Source organism: Hesperophylax consimilis, chromosome 23, assembly GCF_061612785.1.
Source record: "Hesperophylax consimilis isolate HC1 chromosome 23, BYU_Hcon_1.0, whole genome shotgun sequence".
Lineage (NCBI taxonomy): Eukaryota > Metazoa > Arthropoda > Insecta > Trichoptera > Limnephilidae > Hesperophylax > Hesperophylax consimilis.
The window spans coordinates 17604086-17624474 of record NC_142858.1 but is presented as its reverse complement, the minus strand read 5'-3'; the positions used below and the strand labels follow the sequence as shown (position 1 = coordinate 17624474).

The window sequence follows — 20389 nt, the reverse complement described above, 5'->3', positions numbered from 1 at the left end:
GTGGGGAAGTTTTTAGCTCGATTGATTTATTATTATCAGAACACTAAGCTGTGGAGAAAGTTATGTATATCGAGCGCACGCGGCCAGAGCGCCGAGGGGTTGTGAACTTGGCTAAGAGGGTTCGGGGCGTTGACACTAGCACAGGCTCCGCGTGGTGACACATTCACAGCGCCTGAATATTTTACACGGCGCGGAAAATCCATACTCGTATTTTACGAGAAACCCAGTTTGCCTCGACTTCACTCACACCAATTTTATTTCACTCTCAGATAATGCATTCCGATTTCACTTAACTTTCACAGTAACTGCTTTTCACGCATAGAGGTATTTCAATCATGTTTACCTGTAAAACCCTCAAAATCCTACTTACATTAGTAATTCTTCTATGTTAATCATTAATAGAAGCAGAAAAAAATAAACGTCATCCTCAATTTAAAGATGTTTCTTGTTGTTAAATTTTTTAATGCTTTTTTTCATGTTATATCCAATCTGCAAATATAAATATCCTCATAAAACCCAAACTACATCCTAAGGCTTGCAAGTTTCCATTGGAAAACGCGGCTGTTGTAAAAACGCCGTATTCAGCATGTTGAAATCGTAATGTTATTGTAACATGGCGGGCGCATAATATTTGTTGTGGATCATTATTTCATAAGAGCGGGTACGCCTCCCTCGCGCGCCGCGGTGCGCACGCGCCAGGGGGCGGCCGGGGGGTTTGAGGGGGTAACTTACCGCCTTCCCGCCCCTTCCGCTTCTTCTTGGAGCCGCCGCTGGGGGCGCCACCGCCGGCCTTGCCCCCCTTGTCCCCCTTATCCTTGCTTTTCCACCGAATGAGCATTGTGCCAACGCCAGCCAGCGCGCACGGCGGTCGGGAGGAAACTAACGTGGCTCACAGCTGGGGAGCGGGATAACGCGAGCGCCTCTATCGACCCGCGGCCAAGGGGAAGGCTGAAGAGCAACAGAATTTGGGGTTTTCCCGGCGCCCCCTAACCGGTGGGGCGGCACCCGCGGTGACGTCACGGCAAGATGTCCGCCGTCGCTCGAAACCTGACAGCGCTAAACAGAACCATTCGAGCTACGATTCGTTATTTCTTAATTATCTTACAATTACACACTTAATTCTCTCATATATTATATTAAACCTCCTTTTGAGACATTTCTTAAATTTTATTTGGCAACTAAATTATATATAAAATATTTTCAAAATTTGTCTTGACATAGCAGTTGTAAGGTGAAAAATTCATCGGTTATATATATTTTTTTAAATCATATTTTTTCAACTTTTGCTTTCACTCTGGAAACTTTTGAAAACAATTATTATTTTCAGAAACATGAAAAAGTTGTAGAAGGACTTAGAATTTAGAAAACGAGTGGCCCCGCCCCCGAGAGAGGCGCATGCGCACTGCGGCCGGCGCACGTGGCGGATTCGCACACAGCTTTTACTACGGCGCTACTACGCCACGCGCTAGAGGGCGCAATGGCCGCGTGTCGTCATCACCACCAGCTGCTGGACTTGACATTTATGTGTCAGTGTCGGTAACGTCAAACCAACCAGAGGATTTATGTAAACAATAACACATCAACAAAGTGAAAACATTTGTTTTGTAAATATAAACAGTATCTAATAACTGTACATAGATATTATTATAAAAATCGTGGTTTTGGGGGGAAACAATGCAATGAACAGGTAAACATAGAGAAATTACTAAGAATTTTTAAATATATTTTAACATTTCACTAATACATTCCATCCCAAATATGCATTAACATACATATTTCATCGTACATGTGCTTTTCGAGTTTCATCCTGGTATATTCACTACACATTACACATATCAAATAGTTTTGGCGGTAAAACAAAAAGTTATTGAAAAAATTATATTTAAAGTGTGTTGGTGTTACTACGGGTGTTTTGCATCGTTTGTTTATGAAAATAAAGTGTTATCTTTAATCAACTTTTTTAAAACTATTGACAAGCATGTATGTAAGAAATGCTGAGTTTTAACAGAGATATATTTTTTGTAATTTTATACGCATTCCAAATTTTTATTTTTTTTATTTACTGTTTTGTTTATTTACTCGATATTAAAAAAATTCGGCACACAGTCAAAATATTATGTTTATCAGCTGATAAAAACAATTAAAAGTATTGTTGGAATGTTTTTCAGAAGTTTAAAATAATTATTTTTAAAGAATTGAGAGTTTTTATGGTTTTTCACTTATTAAAGTAATCGTGCTGTTGTCTTTATCAGTTATTTCAATTTGTTTTACTAGGCTAAATAAAATCATATTTTTTTTTTTTATATTTACTCCACACAGGAGGCCCTGAAGAAAATAATTTCCCCCAGGGCCTATGTCATCTTTGGGGATGCTGTGTGGAGGGTCTTTTTGTGGAGAGGAAGGAGTGAAAATGGGTCTTGAAGAGTCCCATGTTGTAGGAGGGAGGAAACACAGAGGCCGGCAGTTCGTTCCACAGCCGAGCTGTTGAACTTAAGAACGAATCGTAGAAGCGACCCGTTCTCATGTGACAAGTGTCAACTGTGTACAAATGTTGGGCGCGCGTTTGGCGTGTATCCCGTCTACGCACCGGTGCCGAAGGGATCAATGACGCTAGTTCCTCATATATAAGAATTCATGGCAAAACATTCAACAGTATTAAAAAATAGAATTTTCTCGAAGACGTTTGGGTTCGAAATTCACAAAGAAAAGCTCTGCAGCATAAAGCACGGTGGAAAGAGGCGGCTACTAAAAGTGCAGCTAACTGCAGCTGGAGGACACTTGCATATAGCTCGCTACTTACTATTTGCTACTTTGATCTCGGCCCGCTGCACATACAAAACAAGACTGTGCTAACCTCTCTGAAAATATATTTTTTTACACATTTTTTCTTTGCGCTACATTATACTTTGTATACACGGGTATATAAGGGTATGTAAAAAAAATAAATTAACACAATAAATAAACTACGAAATGATTAATAGGTACATTTTTGGGGATTAGTGCAAGTTGTGCCTGTGTTAGTTTTTTATTTTTTTTAAAGGGTAAAATCGTACAAGAGTCCTAACTGCTCCCAACCGTTTGGAGCCAGTGACACTATGGCATGCCCAATTGGAGTGGGGTATGTTGTGATGCTGAAGATGGTGGGGAAGGGGGAGAGAAAGCTTTGGAAGTACCTGCTATTCAGATCTGGTCACCAAACACAGCCAAAGCCATTTCAAGCAATATTTTAATCCTGAATTACACCAGGGCGATACTGAAATTATCTTCCACTCTGAAACGTGCTGTAAATGGTTCCATGATAACTCAACACAGTGAAAATTCAATACACCTTTAAAAAGTGATATAAAATCATTAGAAACGATGAAAAAAAATTTAACCTTACCTAACCTAACCCAGTTAATGAAGTTTTAGTTTCATCACTTTCCATGACTTTATATAGCTTTTTAAAGATGCGATGAATTATCATTTTGATGATATATCCGGTCACCGCCGTAAATATACTACATATTATTTTTAATGAGTAATTTGTGAAATAACACGAATTTGAAACCCACAACCTCCAGCTTGCTAGCGGAGAGCCTTGCCCATCGACCACAAAGGTCGAGATTTAGGTTTCAAAAGATACTACAAATCGTACCTGATTTGAACGAAGTGATTAATATATGTAGGTTCTCCAGATTGATGAAATCTTACGCCAAAAAATCAATAAACCATCTTCATTCCAGAGCAATTTGACATAGGCACTTTTGGCATTAAGGCGATGCACTACATCGTGTAGTATTTTAAATTGAGCCGCTATCAATAACAACCCTTACGTAGATGGCGGTAAGGTTTAAATTCCCGCTTAACACCATCCGCCTGTTTTCATTTATGCAAGAAAAAAACATGGCCAAAAAGTGCATTTTATTTTATTTTGTGGATGTTCAGGCATAAATTTTATAAATAACTTAATTTTCCACATTACACAATAAAATCATAACCGAAAATGAGTTCGCAAGTGGGAGATTTTGAACTTTAATGCAGTTTTCATAGGCCTATACATTATTTTTTTCTGGGCTTATAAAAAGACTTAAATAAAAAAAAATACTCGATTATTTCAAAGGTCAAGATGTATTCTACACGCAGTATTTAATAAAAGCATCTGAAACATTTTTAAGCGACCAAATTTTCAAACCAAAAACACATGATTTTGCATTACTACGTATGGCATCGCCTTAACCATAAATATACATTTTAAATTATACATGTAAATATGAAGATGTTTCTTACTATGCAAAAAAAAAATGCTAATTTGTATGGATCATCGTCACATTTTACTTGAAGTAAGTTATTTGGCAAAAGATACTATTCGTAAAATTTTAAATTTGAATTATATAAGAATCTAAAATTATGCGTGAAAAAAGTGTGTTTCAGTTATCGCGACTCTTGAAATGAGTGACTCTTGGATTTGATTTGACTCTTGGATCAACACATTGATATCCTATATATATGTGCTTCACCAATTAAAACATTGAAGCAAAAACTAATCGATGACTGCTATGGTTATACTGCTATTAGCTGAATTTTGACCTGAACGAACTTTGTAAAACATTGATAAATGAAAATCTGGAACAGTTACAATTAAAGTAAACCAGTTTAATTCAATTACATACGATTGTCTGATCCGTTTTCTTTCAAATTGGTAAATAAAAAACCAAAAGTAGAGGTGCGTGAAAAAAATAAGTATTGCTAATTTATTAAAAATGTCTTCAAATTATTGTTAATCCGGTTAAAAAGGGGATTGCAGGCCGTTTCACTATAAACTTTCAGCAAATTCTTAATATATTTGAATTTGCAACTGATTCATGCACCTAAATGCGAAAATATTAGAATTTTTACACGTGTTCCGATATCGTGTTATTACTTTCGTATTTTACTAAAAGTTTAAAAGGAAACCTATCAATTTATTTCTTTAAGGGCTTGCAATGTCGTTTTTACGAATTATTTGAAGAGATTTTTAATAAATTAGCAATATTCAATATTTTTAGTTTTACGTGTGGTTAGAGATTAGAGTGGCAACCCTTGAAATTCCCGATTTTTTTCGAGAGCGATGTATCGCCGCCCACATATTGTACAATCCAGGAACTTGCAAGTAAGGGATGCCTTATCAGTGGATCGTCTGGTATGAATTGCTAGAGCGTAATTATGTTTGTAAGTATTTACGTATAAAAACTGTATTTTAGTACGAAATCAGATTTCACGACGATATATTGGAAACAAGCGGAATTCATGCTCTAAACTTAATAGTTCATATCTTCATAAAAAATGTAGTACCTAGGTACCCATCGTCCTAATAAATAATATTATGCCCAGTAAAACATATATCTATGTAAGTGTCCATTTCTACTATGATAAATGATAAAATGGAATAAAAGGTTAATTTGAAACCAGCTGTACCACGCCACGCGGTAATTTGGCTCAGTCTGTCTGTGCAGATAGAAAAACAATAGCGCGTGTTGCCTTCAGTCCAACAGATGGCGCTGGTAATTTAAAAAAAAAATATATAATATAGGTATACAAAAACACACGCATATTAGAATGCAAAATATCAAAATATCAAACCAATAGGTGAAAAACATTCGGAGATTTAAGATTTTGAACAAACGAACATTTACATCTTTATTTATATAGATAGATAAGGAAGGTTTTATTTTTTTTATTTATACAACTTTATTATTTTTTACATTGGTGGTGTATTGTGCATGTCTCACAATACACCACCAATTTTTTTTTTTTTATAGTGTACATTGGTGGTGTATTGTGCATGTCTCACAATACACCACCAATTTTTTTTTTTTTATAGTGAATACCTCACAAGAGTCCCAACTGCTCCCGTCTGGAGCCAGTGAGCCTATGGCATCCCCAATTGGGGGATGTTGTGAGGCTGAAGGTAAGTGGGGAAGGGAAAGAGGAAGGTGGGGAAGTACCTGGCTATTCAGATCTAGTCACTAAACACGGCTAAAGCCATTTGGAGCAACGTTTCAATTCTGAATGGTGGTCTTACACCAGGGCGATACTGGTAGTATCTTCCACTCTGGAACGTGCCGCAAATATACTATATATTATTTTAATTAATTAATTGTGAAATAACACAAATTAATCAAATAAAATTTATTTGCGCACGCCGGGTTCGAACCCGCGACCTTCGGAATGGCAGTCCAGTGCGTTACCACTGGACTATGCCGGCCGTCAAAAGCCGTGTAAAGATGTAACATTGGTGGTGTACCTATTGTGCATGTCTCACTAGGAAATCCTGTGCTGAGAGCATGCGCAGTTTACAACATAAGCAGTTCACAAGAAAAATAACAACACAACATTACATTTAAAGCGCCCTTGAGGTGATTTTGCACAAAAAAATTTTAATTACAATTAGTAATATTCAAATATTATTATTTATAATTAAAATAAAATACAATCAGCTTCGTGCCATTGAAAATTCATATTAAAATCAGGTTTTAATAAAATCGTTGATGTTTGATCTGTCTTGGCTGATGATCCAAGACTTGATGTCTAACTTATATTTAGCACAGTGTTTTATTTTTTGGGTACTATGCCGTGTTGCACCACCTCCTTATTTAGCCAACGTTTCTGACTGACAGCAGTGTCCATAATCAAGGCAGACGTGTCAAGTTAGTCTTGCGGCCTTCTTGCCTTTGGAGGTTAGTTCAATCACAAACGTCCTATAATTTTTTATTGTGTTTATTTCTTGCTAGAGCAATCCCGATGAGTTACAGAACTCATTTTAGGACAGGAGGAACTTACAATTCATATATATATTTTTTTTTTTTTACAGTATTACCGCACAAGAGTCCCAACTGCTCCCGTCTGGAGCCAGTGAGACTATGGCATCCCCAATTGGGGTATGTTGTGAGGCTGAGGGTATTGGGGAGGAGAGGGAGATGGGGAAGAGGAATTTGGGGAAGTACCTGGCTATTCAGATCTAGTCACCAAACACGGCTAAAGCCATTTCAAGCAACGTTTCAATTCTGAATGGTGGTCTTACACCAGGGCGATACTGAGAGTATCTTCCACTCTGGAACGTGCCGCAAATATACTATATATTATTTCAAATTAATTAATTGTGAAATAACACAAATTAATCAAATAAAATTTATTTGCGCACGCCGGGTTCGAACCCGCGACCTTCGGATCTGTAGTCAAAAGCGTATACCACTAGACCACGCCGGCCGTCAATGTAGGAGGTATGTAGGTACAATTTGTACTTGATATACGGTATTTGATATACACATTTATTTTACAATAGATATGTGAAAATCCAAAAATAAGGCGTGGTTTTAAAAATTTAAAAAGGCGTGCAAATTTTATGAAGTTAGAGGTGATCTCACAGATCTCTAACAATACCCTTATTTTTCCAAGTTTGTGACTTGTAAATTAACGAAAAATAAGAGGCGGGTTCGGTGGATGCAAGTTTAGTTTCAGAATAACATGGGGATTCAAGCACGGGAAAAGCACCCAGTGAGGCTCGCATTACCAAATGATATTTTATTTTTGAAAATTTTATTTTTAAAATAAAAAAATAAAAACATTGATAACCAATGTTCACAGAAAACCTATTTATCCCAAAAGCAAACCAAACTACAGAGTTTTCCAATAAGAGGTGTTATTTTGAATAGCCCGCTATTTCGGTAGATGTTACTTTTGAAGCTGTCATTTTTTGACATTTGACAAGTAGAAACTATGCCATTAATAAAAATGGAACGATACACGCTTCAACAACGCATTGAAATTATTAAAATTCACTTGAGTGAATCAAATGCAAATCATCTTGAGTGATGAGGCCCATTTCCACCTCGGTGGCTTCGTCAACAAGCAAAATTGTCGCATCTGGGGATCGGAAAACCCAAGATTTATTGTTGAAAAGCCTCTCTATCCTCAACGTGTGACTGCTTGGTGCGGTTTATGGTCCGGCGGAGTCATTGAACCTTACTTTTTCGAAAATGAGGCTGGAGCAACAGTTACTGTGAATGGATTGCGCTATCGAGAGATGATTAATGATTTTGTGTGGCCGGAATTGGATGGTATTGATCTGAACAACGTATACTTTCAACAAGACGGCGCTACGTGCTACACAAGCAACGAAACCATTGATATTTTACGATTGAATATCAATATAACACCTCTTATTGGAAAACTCTGTATATTTCAAAAAGGACAACACTACATGGCCATTAAAGTATATAACAATCTTCCACGTAGCATTAAACAAATAACCGACATATTCAAATTTAAATCATCACTAAAAATATTTCTTTTAAACAAATGTCACTACACTTTAAGTGAATACCTCACATAAATTAAATACCTCTGTTTTTTTTTTCATACATTTGTTAACATGTAATCGTTGGGTTATGTAGGTAATATAATGTGTATTTGTTGGGTATACCCTTTGTACTCTGTATTTTTGCGCAATAAATGTTTTTTTAATTTGAATTTGAATTAGTCATTTCAAATAACACGTAAAATTAGTGAATGAATAAATGAATTTTGAATAAATGAGGTCTGTGCATATTGAAAGCATTAAATGTTTTCAACGATCTTACGGCCTTGACACGGAGGACGTAGTTCAAAGTTTCACTTCTGTATTTTCATTTAGATAAAAGAAATAGGCCATTATAAGTTTGAACAGTGTGTCGCCAACATCGTTCACCCAAGAATCTCCAGAATCCCGTACGTTTTTGCCGCTCGCTCGGATAGTTTACTAAGTTCCCCTGCATAATGTATATCCCTGTTTGTTGTTGGAAAGAATAATTACTGCAGAGCGCAGCCCCTTTGAATTTTTCACATTGCCTCGGTAGAACAATACCACTAGACTGGCGCGGGCCGGAGAAATGCCGGTCGCATAGGAAAAGCCTTCAAGTGCAAGTAAAGGAACATTACGAGTATTATGACTGACAGTACACAGCTTGGCGGGGCCTAAGCCAACATACCTTAACCCTACATTAACCCTACCTTAACACTCCCCTAACCTAACCCAACAATACCCTGTTATACCTGACCCCTCGCGATGTAGTTTGCGAAACAATTTGGAATTTGTTATTAACCTCTGCGGTATGTTAATGTATAAGTACCTACATACATATTTTACATGTATATTAATACTTTTCGATGTTTAACAGCTTTTGGCTGATGAATCTCCTAGAGATTGAAATTGAGTGAGAAACTCGCAATGGATTATTCTAATTATTGATGAATTTTAATTTGAATTTTATTTACTTGTGTATATTTTAATAAAATGAAAAAATTGATTTACTATTAAAAGTGTAAAGATTTTTTTACTTCCTTCAATAAAAAAATCTGTTTCGATATTTCACGTCTGCATCGCGTCTCGCGACGGCTATTTAGTTTTATTTAATTTTAATAGCTATTAATAAAAAATAAAAATTAAAAAATTGTGGCTTTCAGCAAGTAAGTACACTGAAAAAAATGAGTTAGCTAAAGTGTTAAGCTAATTGAAGTTGTGTAACCATCGCCTAAAGTTCAGCTACTTTACCTAAAATACTTTATGTGCAGATACCGTCGTTGTTTAGTAAGATGTGCTTGAGCTATTACAACTAAACTTTAATAATAGCACACTAAAAGCATACTTACCTAAACAAAATAATCGGTTTGGTTAATCAAGCTAAAGTAATTTACTAAACCTATTTCACTTTAGTAACTTAAGTTTATGTGTTACTTCCCAAAGTATTTAGCTAAATTTAACTAAACATCTAGTTTGGTTAAATGTTTTGTTCATATAGCAAAACTGAGGTTGGAATATCTAAATTTGGTATTTTTACATAACAATTAGTTGCTTTGCACAAACTTAGGCAAAGTGCAACAAAACTTTAGTTAAAATCTCCCGAACTTTGGTAGATCTGTTTATCGCGCAGGTGTTCATTTACGACGCAGTTATCAGATCGCCACAGTTCGCACCATACGTGAATTGACGTTCGTTGCGCGCGTTGCGAATTTATTTTTGAATTGAATTGAATTTATGTTAACCGCTGTTCCTAGTTCCTAGTGATAATGGCAGACAAAACCGTGGAGAATTATTTAATTTCTTGGAATCTGGAGGCTTACATAGAAACATTTAAAGGTGAGTTTTCTTTTTACATTTTTTTATTGATTTAGAATTTAGATCATGGAACTATGATATTATATATTATGATAATATCCATTCTATTTGATTTAGAAACTGGCACCTTCATTATTCCATGACTCAAGTACCTACGCAATAGATTTAGAAGATTTGTATTTATTATGTACCTAGTTTGAAGAGTGCGTGTTGACGCTACAACCAAGATTGTGTCAGGAGTCATGACACAAGTTACAGAGAGTGGTACATAAAAAAAATAATAATTGGATCACTTGTATAGCGCCGTTTTTGTGCAAAATCACCTCAAGGGCGCCTTTATTTCTTTGTTTGTTTCCGCCAGTATTATTTTGTATTGAACGAATGTTGTTTGAAACTGTAGTATTTTCTAAGTTACAATTTTACCCTAGCCAGAAACTAGAACCAACCAAACTAGCTTTGAAATCGTATATATTATATTTTAATAAATGTGTATTGCAAATTATTAATTCGGACATAACATTTTGAACATTGAATTCTGTTGTTTTTTTTTTTGGGAGGGATATTTTTTTTTAAATACAGGGTGACCACCCATTGTTAATGTTTACATTTGAAATTTTCATATAAATGAAATAATTTCATTATTAAAACTATTTTATCTCCGCTTGATTCATGATACAGGGTGTTCGGTATCTGCTGTTGTATAAATATACATTTTTTAATGAATAATTTTCATTCCTTTGAAAAATAAATTTTTATTTTCTTGTTTTGAAATTTTTTGTATTATCTCGTCGTTTTTTTTCTTTATTTCAGACTCAAGCCATAGACTCGAAAACACTCCTGATAATATCTCAAGATGATATTAAAGAATTGATTCCGACTGTAGGGCACCGGGCACTGCCTACAGCACACATTAATGCGCTCAAGGATGTTATTAATCCACCTGTCATAAGTGTAAGTTTTTAAAAGCAGTAATGATGACATATTGTTTACCTAGGCTTTTTTGGCTAACCATTTGGAAATAGTTGTACCGGACGCGATTTTGATACAAAAATAATAGTATTTAAAATAATAATTCCTGTAATTAATGAATAAATCGACTGCCGGGGGGGTCAATCAATTCCAAAGGGATAAAAACAAAGCTTGACCCCTTCACCCTTTCTTTCCCCTTTGTGTACATACCCGCTTTTTGTTTCAGATTGAAGATATACCTTCAACTTCCAAACAAACAACGCCCATATATTATCAACACGATGACTTCCTTGTAAATGACATTTCCTTGTTGGAAAATAAAAACAAATCACAAAGAATAACGCAAGAAGCTTTTGAAGAGCAAATTTCGAATGTAAGTTAAATAATTTTAGTAAGTTTCAGATACCTAAGTAACTTAGGTTAATTGTTTTATACATTCCGATATATGTATTTTAGTAGTGGCAGCGTAGAATAGCCATCCTGTGACTGATATTATGATGATTATAGAAGTGGTTATTAGTTATGTAATCAATATGCAATTTAATTTTGTTTTCCAGGACTTACGCAATCATCTCCTATCAATCAATGAACGGCAAGCACTTTTAATGCAGTTTGAGTCAAAGGGTCTGTTGGACAATTCTGCCAGACTGTGCAGTACTATTATAAGTAAGGAATTGCAGGGTAATCCAGATAGATCCATTACAAGCAAGAGATTTTATGAATTTGCTTTTCAAATCACCAAAGTCTTTAATAAAGAAAGCGCAGCTGTATATTTCACCCCATATGTGTGTTTTGGGCCTACCCAAAAAATTGCTGCTAAAGGTAAATTACTAGACACATACAGGCAGCGCCGAAAAGAATTTGCCAAATCAGGACACAAACATCTTTTACTATATTTAAAAAAAAATTATAATAAAAAATGATAATATAAATGTGTGTATGATCAAACGTGTTTTCTTTTTTGAGGCTTTGCTGGTAGCTGGAAACAATATTTTGAGAGACGATTCTTAACAAAATAACTTTTATATGAATGATGTTTTTAATAAGTACTTTCTAGTCTTACAAAACATAATATTTATTTATTTAGGTTTCATCTCTCAAAAGTATCAAAAGGAGATTTAAATTGTGTTTACGTTGGAATTTGTATTTACCCAGGAACGTAAACAAAACTACATATTATGATAATACAGAATATACCGAACTATATTTTGTAGCAAATAATAATGAAAAGTTTCTACTAATCATTATTCGATTCCTTTTTTTTAAATATAAATATATTATTTGTATTGCGGATAAACAAAGATGTTTAATCAAGTTGTTATTAATCAGTATGACATGTAATGGGACTTGGACACGGTCAAGCGGCTTGATCGCAAGCACGTAGTTTATTGTCTATGGCACTTTGTGTCAAGCATTTTGACCGTGTACCGAAGCTGGCTTGCAAGCATTGCGCAATTCTACGTGCTTGCGGCGAGGCTTGATGCGAATTTATATTTTTGTGGGAATAGACAAACGACAATAGACAAATAAATATCACGTATCATAAACAATGATATAAATTGAATAAAATTGTTATAAAATAGGTACTTAGTTATTGTTTTTGTGTTCAATTTGTAGAAATCCATCTAATTTAAAAATTCTGGAAGTATTTTAGTATTTTTTAATAATTATGACAGCGGTTTTCAAGGTCATTAATAATCAAACTGTAGAATAAATAATTTTCTGAATTTTCAATGGAGAAAACATATTTTTTGTATGAATACCGCACAAGATATTCATACAAAAAATAGCTGTAGCCTGTAATACACTTTGCAAATGCTCATGGGTAAAGCGGTACCTTAACTTGTACCATTCTTGACACCAAATTCGTTTCTTTTTATTATTTTATTCAAACATAAAGCTAACGTAAGAGCCAAGAACGCTTTGTCTTTGACAGATTCCATTTTGCCGCGAGTCACGAAATGACAGGAAAGCATAGAAGTACATATACATAGACCACCACGAAATCACAGGAAGGCGTGGCCATGCTTGACGGAGAGGCTTGATGCGGGCTGTCAAGCCGCTAAGCATAGACAATAATAGACAACAATAGACAAAAAAACTACGTGCTTGCGATCAAGCCGCTTGACCGTGTCCCAGTCTCTTAAGAAACAAGGTTTGACGTTTAACCTTCAAAATTTTGACAACTAATCTTGTTCATAGATCAACAAAAAAAAAATCATAGACAATCGATATTATAATTTAAAGAAAATAATTACTTATTTACTCAAACTTTCGAAAACTTCAACAGTAATAAATTGTCTATGCTCAAACAATGAAAAGTTCTTTGCAATACAATGACATTCGAAAATGAAAACAACATAATTATTATAGGTTATGTATGAGAATACATGAACATAACATTGAATAACATTAATATTAAAGGTTATAATGTTAGAAATTAGATATTCTCGAGCAAGAAAAACAATAGTAGACAATAGGCTTTTAAATGTAAGTATATAAATGTAAAGTACACACACATCGATTTAAATTTAATATTAACAACTAGTATTAATGAAAATCCAACCTGACATGACAGAAAAAAGGATACGGCACCGAAAATGAAATATTTTAAACGTTGAGCGCCAAATGTAATGTATGAAATGGTGAAATGTAATGTAGGTACATTCCAATGTTTACAAAAAACGGTAGAGCCGAGATCTCATCTCAAGATTGTGGGAATAATTTCCTGTCAAGTAAGTTAGGTGATCATAAATAATAAGAGTGAATTCTTAATGGAAAATATATTGAAACCATCAAAAGTTACAACAAAGGAGTACAGATAATAACTATATAACCATAGGAATAAAAATAGGCACATACCAGATGGACTCCTGAATCAAACTAAACTAACTTTACGTGGTCGAGAAACGAAAGACTAACAACGGATGGCGAACGAAAACTTGTATTCGGTAGCGGGGAACGGACCCGGGACGAAGGCCAGGACATCCTTCTCTTAGTGGAAGCGGGAGGACGCATCTCCTTCAATGGACGCCTGCAGGGGCATCAGGCCTGCAGCACGTGGTAGTCAACCAGACTCTTCTTACGGAGCCAGGACAGCAATCCGTTCTCTTAGGGGAAGCGGGAGGACGCAACTCCTTCAATGGACGCCTGCAGGGGCATCAGGCCTGCAGCACGTGATAGTCAACCAGACTCTTCTTACGGAGCCAGGACAGCAATCCGTTCTCTTACGACACGGGGATACTCCGCCAAGAACTACTAGCCACAGCTAGGACCAAACCATTCGCGGTTTCAAGACCGAAACACGAGTACTACGACATGGCCACCGGCCAACTTTCAATAAAAGCGGGATTCCAAAATCACCACTGAAAATAATAACTAACACGAACTCTACGTGAAAGGATAAACACCCCGCGCCTTTTTTAAAAGAAATAATAACTCCTATTCACATGATTAACTCAGATTGAAACCCCTTAAAAGGCGAGTGACTGGATCCACCGACCCATCGGCCAAACGGGCCGGGGAGGAAGTGACCATAAACAAAACTGTACTTCCTTCCTTCAAAATATTGCCAAAGTTCGAAAAAAAACACCATAGACAAAATAAACCCAATTAAGCAAGAACTTCTCTTGTCACAAAATAATTATGTGACAACAGCATTACGTTAAAATTTCCAAAAAAATTGTAATTATTTTTTAATTGTACTATCATGTAGAATCGCCTCCCAAAGTTGTACACTTAACCTCCGGGGCCGGACACGTATATAAAAACACGTATATGTATTTTTATGTTCCCGATGGTTATCTACGTCACCGACAACATAGACTATTCTATCTCCTGGCCTGCAGAACTAACTTGCCAATAGTCATACCGGTGGGGAGAGCAATCTTGCTGTTGAACAGAATCAATTCGGATATCGACATGTTTAGCATCAATGAAGCTTCATTTAAAAGGCAAGCTCTATTATTACTGGTATAGTTGATATACATACTGTTAATATTAATCTAAGAATTCTTATTACAAAAATATTTTAAAAACGCATTGAAATTAACAATTTTGTAATGTTTTTGAAATGAATAAAGAGAATAGAATTGATAAAAAATAAAATTAATTTAATTTCTACGAAAGCAATTTTCTTTTACCTTAAACTTTAAATAAACTGAAATATCTAAACGAACGGCAGGATTTCCGACTGAATATAATTCACAGTAAATTTAATTTGGGTTGGAGGTAAATAAGAAGTGAACTAATCTATCTTATTTAATCTGGTCTTATCCACTGGGGAAATATAGGCTTTTGAAATAACTAGATATGTATTTGGTCGGTGTACACTAAACATTTATTAAACGCTGTAATATTATCGCGCCTTACACAAAAAACTTTTTTTTTTAAATCGACTTCAAAGTGGACAAAAAAAAATTACAGCAGTTTTATAAAATATATGTGCAACGCAACAATGAACCTCAATTGAAGTAATTGAACAATGTTAATGTAAATGACCATATAAAATGAATCCAGGATACTAAAGGCAAGCGCAATAAGAACAAATGGATAGAGACCCATAGAGAGATGTGGAGAGTGGAGTGATATGTACGCCGTGGTAGAAGGAGACTGGAGCAGGATGGGAAAGCTCGGGAACTGAGAAAGAATGACCAACGACAGAAGTCGAAGGGCACTCGTTAAATAGGGGGTGCAGTGACGTGATGAAGAATAAAGAAGTTTTCCAAACACCCTAAGTTCGTAATAGCTCATTTTATGCGTCTTGCTACAAAAAACTTTATTTGGCCTTTTATTATAATGACCTATTAACAAAACCGCATTAAACTGCCAAAATCGAACGAGTTTATTTTGCTTTATAATATTAACTAGCTGACGTCTACCCGTCGTTGCTGGGAAGTTATCCTTAAGAGACACACTTATGCCATTATGGACTTTTCTGTGGGCATTTTTAGATGTACAATTTCGCAGTACATTATAGGTTTAGCCAGCGTTACCAATGTAAGCGACGGATTTTTTTTTTACGACTTGATTACAAAACATCGACTTTTCGCTACTTTTTATAAATTTAATATGCATGTTTTATATATATAGACCTTCCAGAATAAATTCTCTAAATGATAGTCAAAACCACATCAAAATCCGTTGCGTACTTTATAATAACTTAGCGCTCAAACAGACAGACGCGGATAGCGACTATGTTTTATTCTATTTAGAAATTAACACTTTACTTTTGCTGCGGTAAACATGAATCTCTTATTAGCATTGTTTCTTTGTCGGACATCGATTATACATCAATGCTGTCGAGTTATTTTAGTACGCCTACAATATAGGTACTTTATGCTGAGTAACTATAATTACTTTTAATTACGTTAACCAAACGACCTTGCAAATAACTACGTAGTTGGGATATTAGGTGTAACCTTTTGTGAGGGTTTCGGACATACAGGGCCATAAAAATATAATTTAATGTCGTAATAATGTGTTTTGTCAAGTAATTTTTAAATATACATATTGGGTAATTATTTAAATTGCAGATGCAGAATTCAAAGTGTTATTCACAAGCTCATCAGTTAGAACGCGAAGTGCTAGCAGCAAGCAAACATTCCCCTAAGAGCGATGAGTTAGCGCTAATGAGTTTGGCCACGGAGGATCGGGCGAAGATTCAAATAAACATAGTTTTGATAAGACATCCAATTAATTAAGGCGATGCCTGAGTCGCTTGCAGTAGACTGGTCGGCGAACCAGGGAATTTATAACATTTTTATTTTTATTTATTTATTGGCTCGCCAACAGAATACATCACATAATTTTAACAGTAATTTACATTTATACATGGTTATAATGATGTTTCTAATTATAGGTGAGCACAACATTCATCTCAATATTATTTGTGTAATAGTAATTGGTTAGTTACAGTAATAATAAATTTAATTACAAGAATGTATATAAAAACAAGGAGGATCGAAACAACATACGTAATACAACGTGGTATTAACCCCACATGATGCCGGCACGCTAATTACGAGATTACAGCTGGTAGCACGGCGGGTGCCGGGTTCAGGGTCCTTATATCATACCTGGCTGGAGTGGACACAGTGAAATTCCTAAATCTCTGTGTGCACAACTCTGACACTACGTGAGTCAGTTTTGCTTTAAAGTACGCAATACTACAAGGCCTATAAGGCTGAGTATAAACAGGAAATGTTTACACAAATAGTCATCGCCATTACGTACCGCCCGCCACAAACAGTCAAATATATTATAGAAGAAGAAGATATTTATTTCCTGTTAATTTATCTTAACATAATTTATTATTCTGTCTGTTTACACCGTGAAACATAACAGTGAAAGTAAAACATCTTCAAAATTTTGAACGGTTACTGGTTACACGTATTTATTAATTACACCGTGAAACATACTAGTGAAAGTAAAACATCTTAAAAATTTTGAACGGTTACTGGTTACACGTATTTATTAATTACACCGTGAAACATACTAGTGAAAGTAAAACATCTTCAAAATTTTGAACGGTTACTGGTTACACGTATTTATTAATTACACCGTGAAACATAATAGTGAAAGTAAAACATCTTCAAAATTTTGAACGGTTACTGGTTACACGTATTTATTAATTACACCGTGAAACATAATAGTGAAAGTAAAACATCTTCAAAATTTTGAACGGTTACTGGTTACACGTATTTATTAATGCTTTGTTATTTTTCACTACAAGCCAAGCCTCGAATAAAGGTGGCGAAAATTGATGTTTGCGATTAATTTAACGCTGAGTTTTTCATCTAAATTACTTAGTGCCGAGCGTCAGAAAAAAATACAAACTTTTTCCAGATTCGAAAATAAAAACCAGTCTACTCGCGTTTCGTCCCCTTACCAGCGGTAATTGCGAAACTTAATCATTTAAAGCATTTAATCTTAATCGAATTTGCATCCGTAGGCAAATAAACGCGCAAGAAACATCTCGGTGATGAGTAGGATGAAAAATATTTAAACTTGAAGAGAGAAATCGGAGGAGTAAAATATTGAAACACTATTTATTGAGATGACTTAACTATTCGTAGTAGAGTGGTGCGCGACATATCACCGTCGTGAATCAGGATATTCATCATTATGTTTCTTTGAAGCACGTACAAAAAAACATACCTACAATTTTTTTAGTGCGAGAACGGTGGTTTGTTTTCACTACAACAAATGGAATACACACATCACTTTTCGCTAATAGATGTCGCTAGTCTGCGGTGCCCCGGCAAGGCAAGGGTCCTGGGTTCGAGTCCTAGATGTGACCGTATCTTTTTCTTATTTTCTGTTTCAAATTTTCGTTTAATAATCGCTAATATTGTCTTCAATAATTAAATATTATAATTTTATTCATCACTTTTATTGTTATACCTATTAACGACTAAGTTTTGCTACTACCGTAGCTTCTTCGGGGCGGTATAATGAATGCTCTACCACTAAATGAGTTTTAAATGTACTATATTCTTGAAGTTGGAAAAAGGAAAACTTTTGAAACAATACAATAAAATTCTTTTTTTTGAAGAACTTTTCACACAAATCAATCCAAAAAAAACCGTATATAAAACCAATACGTTGAAAACGAGAGATTTACATAAATATCACCTGTTGCGTTGTAATTTCATCTGAAGTTCGTATAACATAATATTACATGAATAAACACACATTTAAGTACGTTATTAGTAGTAGTAGGCAGGTATCTAGTATCTAGGAGTATTATCGCTCTTTTTTTTTTTTTTTTTTTTTTTTTTATTATCAATATAAAGTTTCTTTTACAGGTTTTTTTTTCCGATGTCTGTCTCACTAGGATAAACCTGTGTCGAGACAGACGTATTTGATACATTAAAAATGTTTACATATTTTTTGATACATTAAATATTTCACCACATTAAATGACATTGTGAAAAAGATAGAAAATAATAAATAATAATAATAAATGATACATTTGTTAATCAGCATCTAGTTGGAGTACATACTTATGTAGGGATTTTTATAAAAAAATTTATCATGGATCTGTCTTGGCTGATGATCCAAGATTTGATGTCTGTTTTATATTTCAGAAAAAATTCGTTCAGTCTAATGGCTAGTGGGAGAGCATTATATAGCCTTGTTGCAAAATATCTAAAATTTCTCTGGCCAAAAGTTGTTTTAGCGAAAGGGATTTGTAAGAAATTATGTCCTTTTGTTCTAGTATCACGAGCAGTTTGGATATTGTCAAAAGTAGTTTTGTGTTTGAAGAGGTATGTTAGTATGTTTTTGGCATAAAGTTGCCTAATGTCCATAACACAGATTTTCCTAAAGATTTCATCCGAACTGCTTGTGATTGGTAGTTTGAGGATAATCTTTATTATAAGTTTCTGAGCTTTAGATATTGGATCAATGGCGACAGCGTTTGCTCCTCCCCATGCTATGATACCATACTCTATTAAAGATTGACAAAGTGCATAGTAGATTGTTTTGAGCTGGCTTAGGTTGAGAAAGTTGCGAGTTTGTCTAAAAAAATAAATGAATTTTCTAAGTTTGTTTGCTGTAGAGGTTATATGTTCTTTCCACTTTAAATTGCTATCAAAAATAATACCTAAGTATTTAATTTTAGTTACCTGTTCTAAATAAGGACAATCACATATTATCGGATTTGTCAGGTTGCAAGCACAAATTTTAATTTGATTTTCTGGGTTTCTTAAGGAAGGATTAATACTAAATTCAATGTATTTAGTTTTGGTCACATTCATTGTTAGTGTATTATTGTTTAACCATCTTTTAACCACAGTTATGCCCCTGTTAGCTTTTATGTATACATCATTCCAATTGCTTGATTTGAAGAGGAGAATCGTATCATCAGCGAAACTTACAATTTTGGCATCTATTTGAAGATTACATAATTCATTTATGTATATTAAGAACAGGGTAGGACCTAAAACACTTCCTTGAGGCACGCCGTAGCTAATTGGTAATTGATTGCTATTGCAGTTGTTGATTTTCACACTTTGCTTTCGGTTTGACAGGTAATCGCTAATAATAGTAAGTTCATCACCATTTATACCAATATTAGATAGTTTTTGTAAAAGTTTAGAGTGAGAGATAGTATCGAATGCTTTGCACAGGTCTAAGAATATTGATATGCATTTTGATCCCTTGTCTAAGTTTTCATTTAGAAAATCGGTAACTGTTGCCAGGGCTTCGGAGGTGCCTTTATTTTTCCTGAATCCAAACTGGTTGAGTGATAGTATGTTATTTTGTTCAAGGTATTCAATTAGTTGATTATTAATAGTTTTT

The 20389-nt window shown here is 34.8% G+C and overlaps 1 protein-coding gene and 1 long non-coding RNA gene across 15 annotated transcripts in view; one reads left to right on the top strand and one right to left on the bottom strand.

The window, feature by feature from the left end:
- LOC149412399 (coiled-coil domain-containing protein AGAP005037) overlaps positions 1 to 20389 on the bottom strand; it is a 408813-nt gene that overhangs the window by 364048 nt on the left and 24376 nt on the right. The window contains exon 1 of one of the 14 annotated variants that reach the window (XM_089645781.1): positions 733 to 860. The exons of the other annotated variants lie outside the window; for them this stretch is intronic. Coding sequence (XP_089501907.1) covers positions 733 to 838 — 106 coding nt within the window. The 5' untranslated portion in view covers positions 839 to 860. Of the gene's footprint in view, positions 1 to 732; positions 861 to 20389 lie in introns of those variants that run through there. 14 annotated transcript variants of the gene reach the window in all.
- On the top strand, positions 10352 to 12036 carry LOC149412400 (uncharacterized). Its single transcript, XR_016304564.1, has 3 exons — positions 10352 to 11065; positions 11310 to 11456; positions 11641 to 12036. It is a non-coding gene; the product is annotated as an uncharacterized LOC149412400 (long non-coding RNA).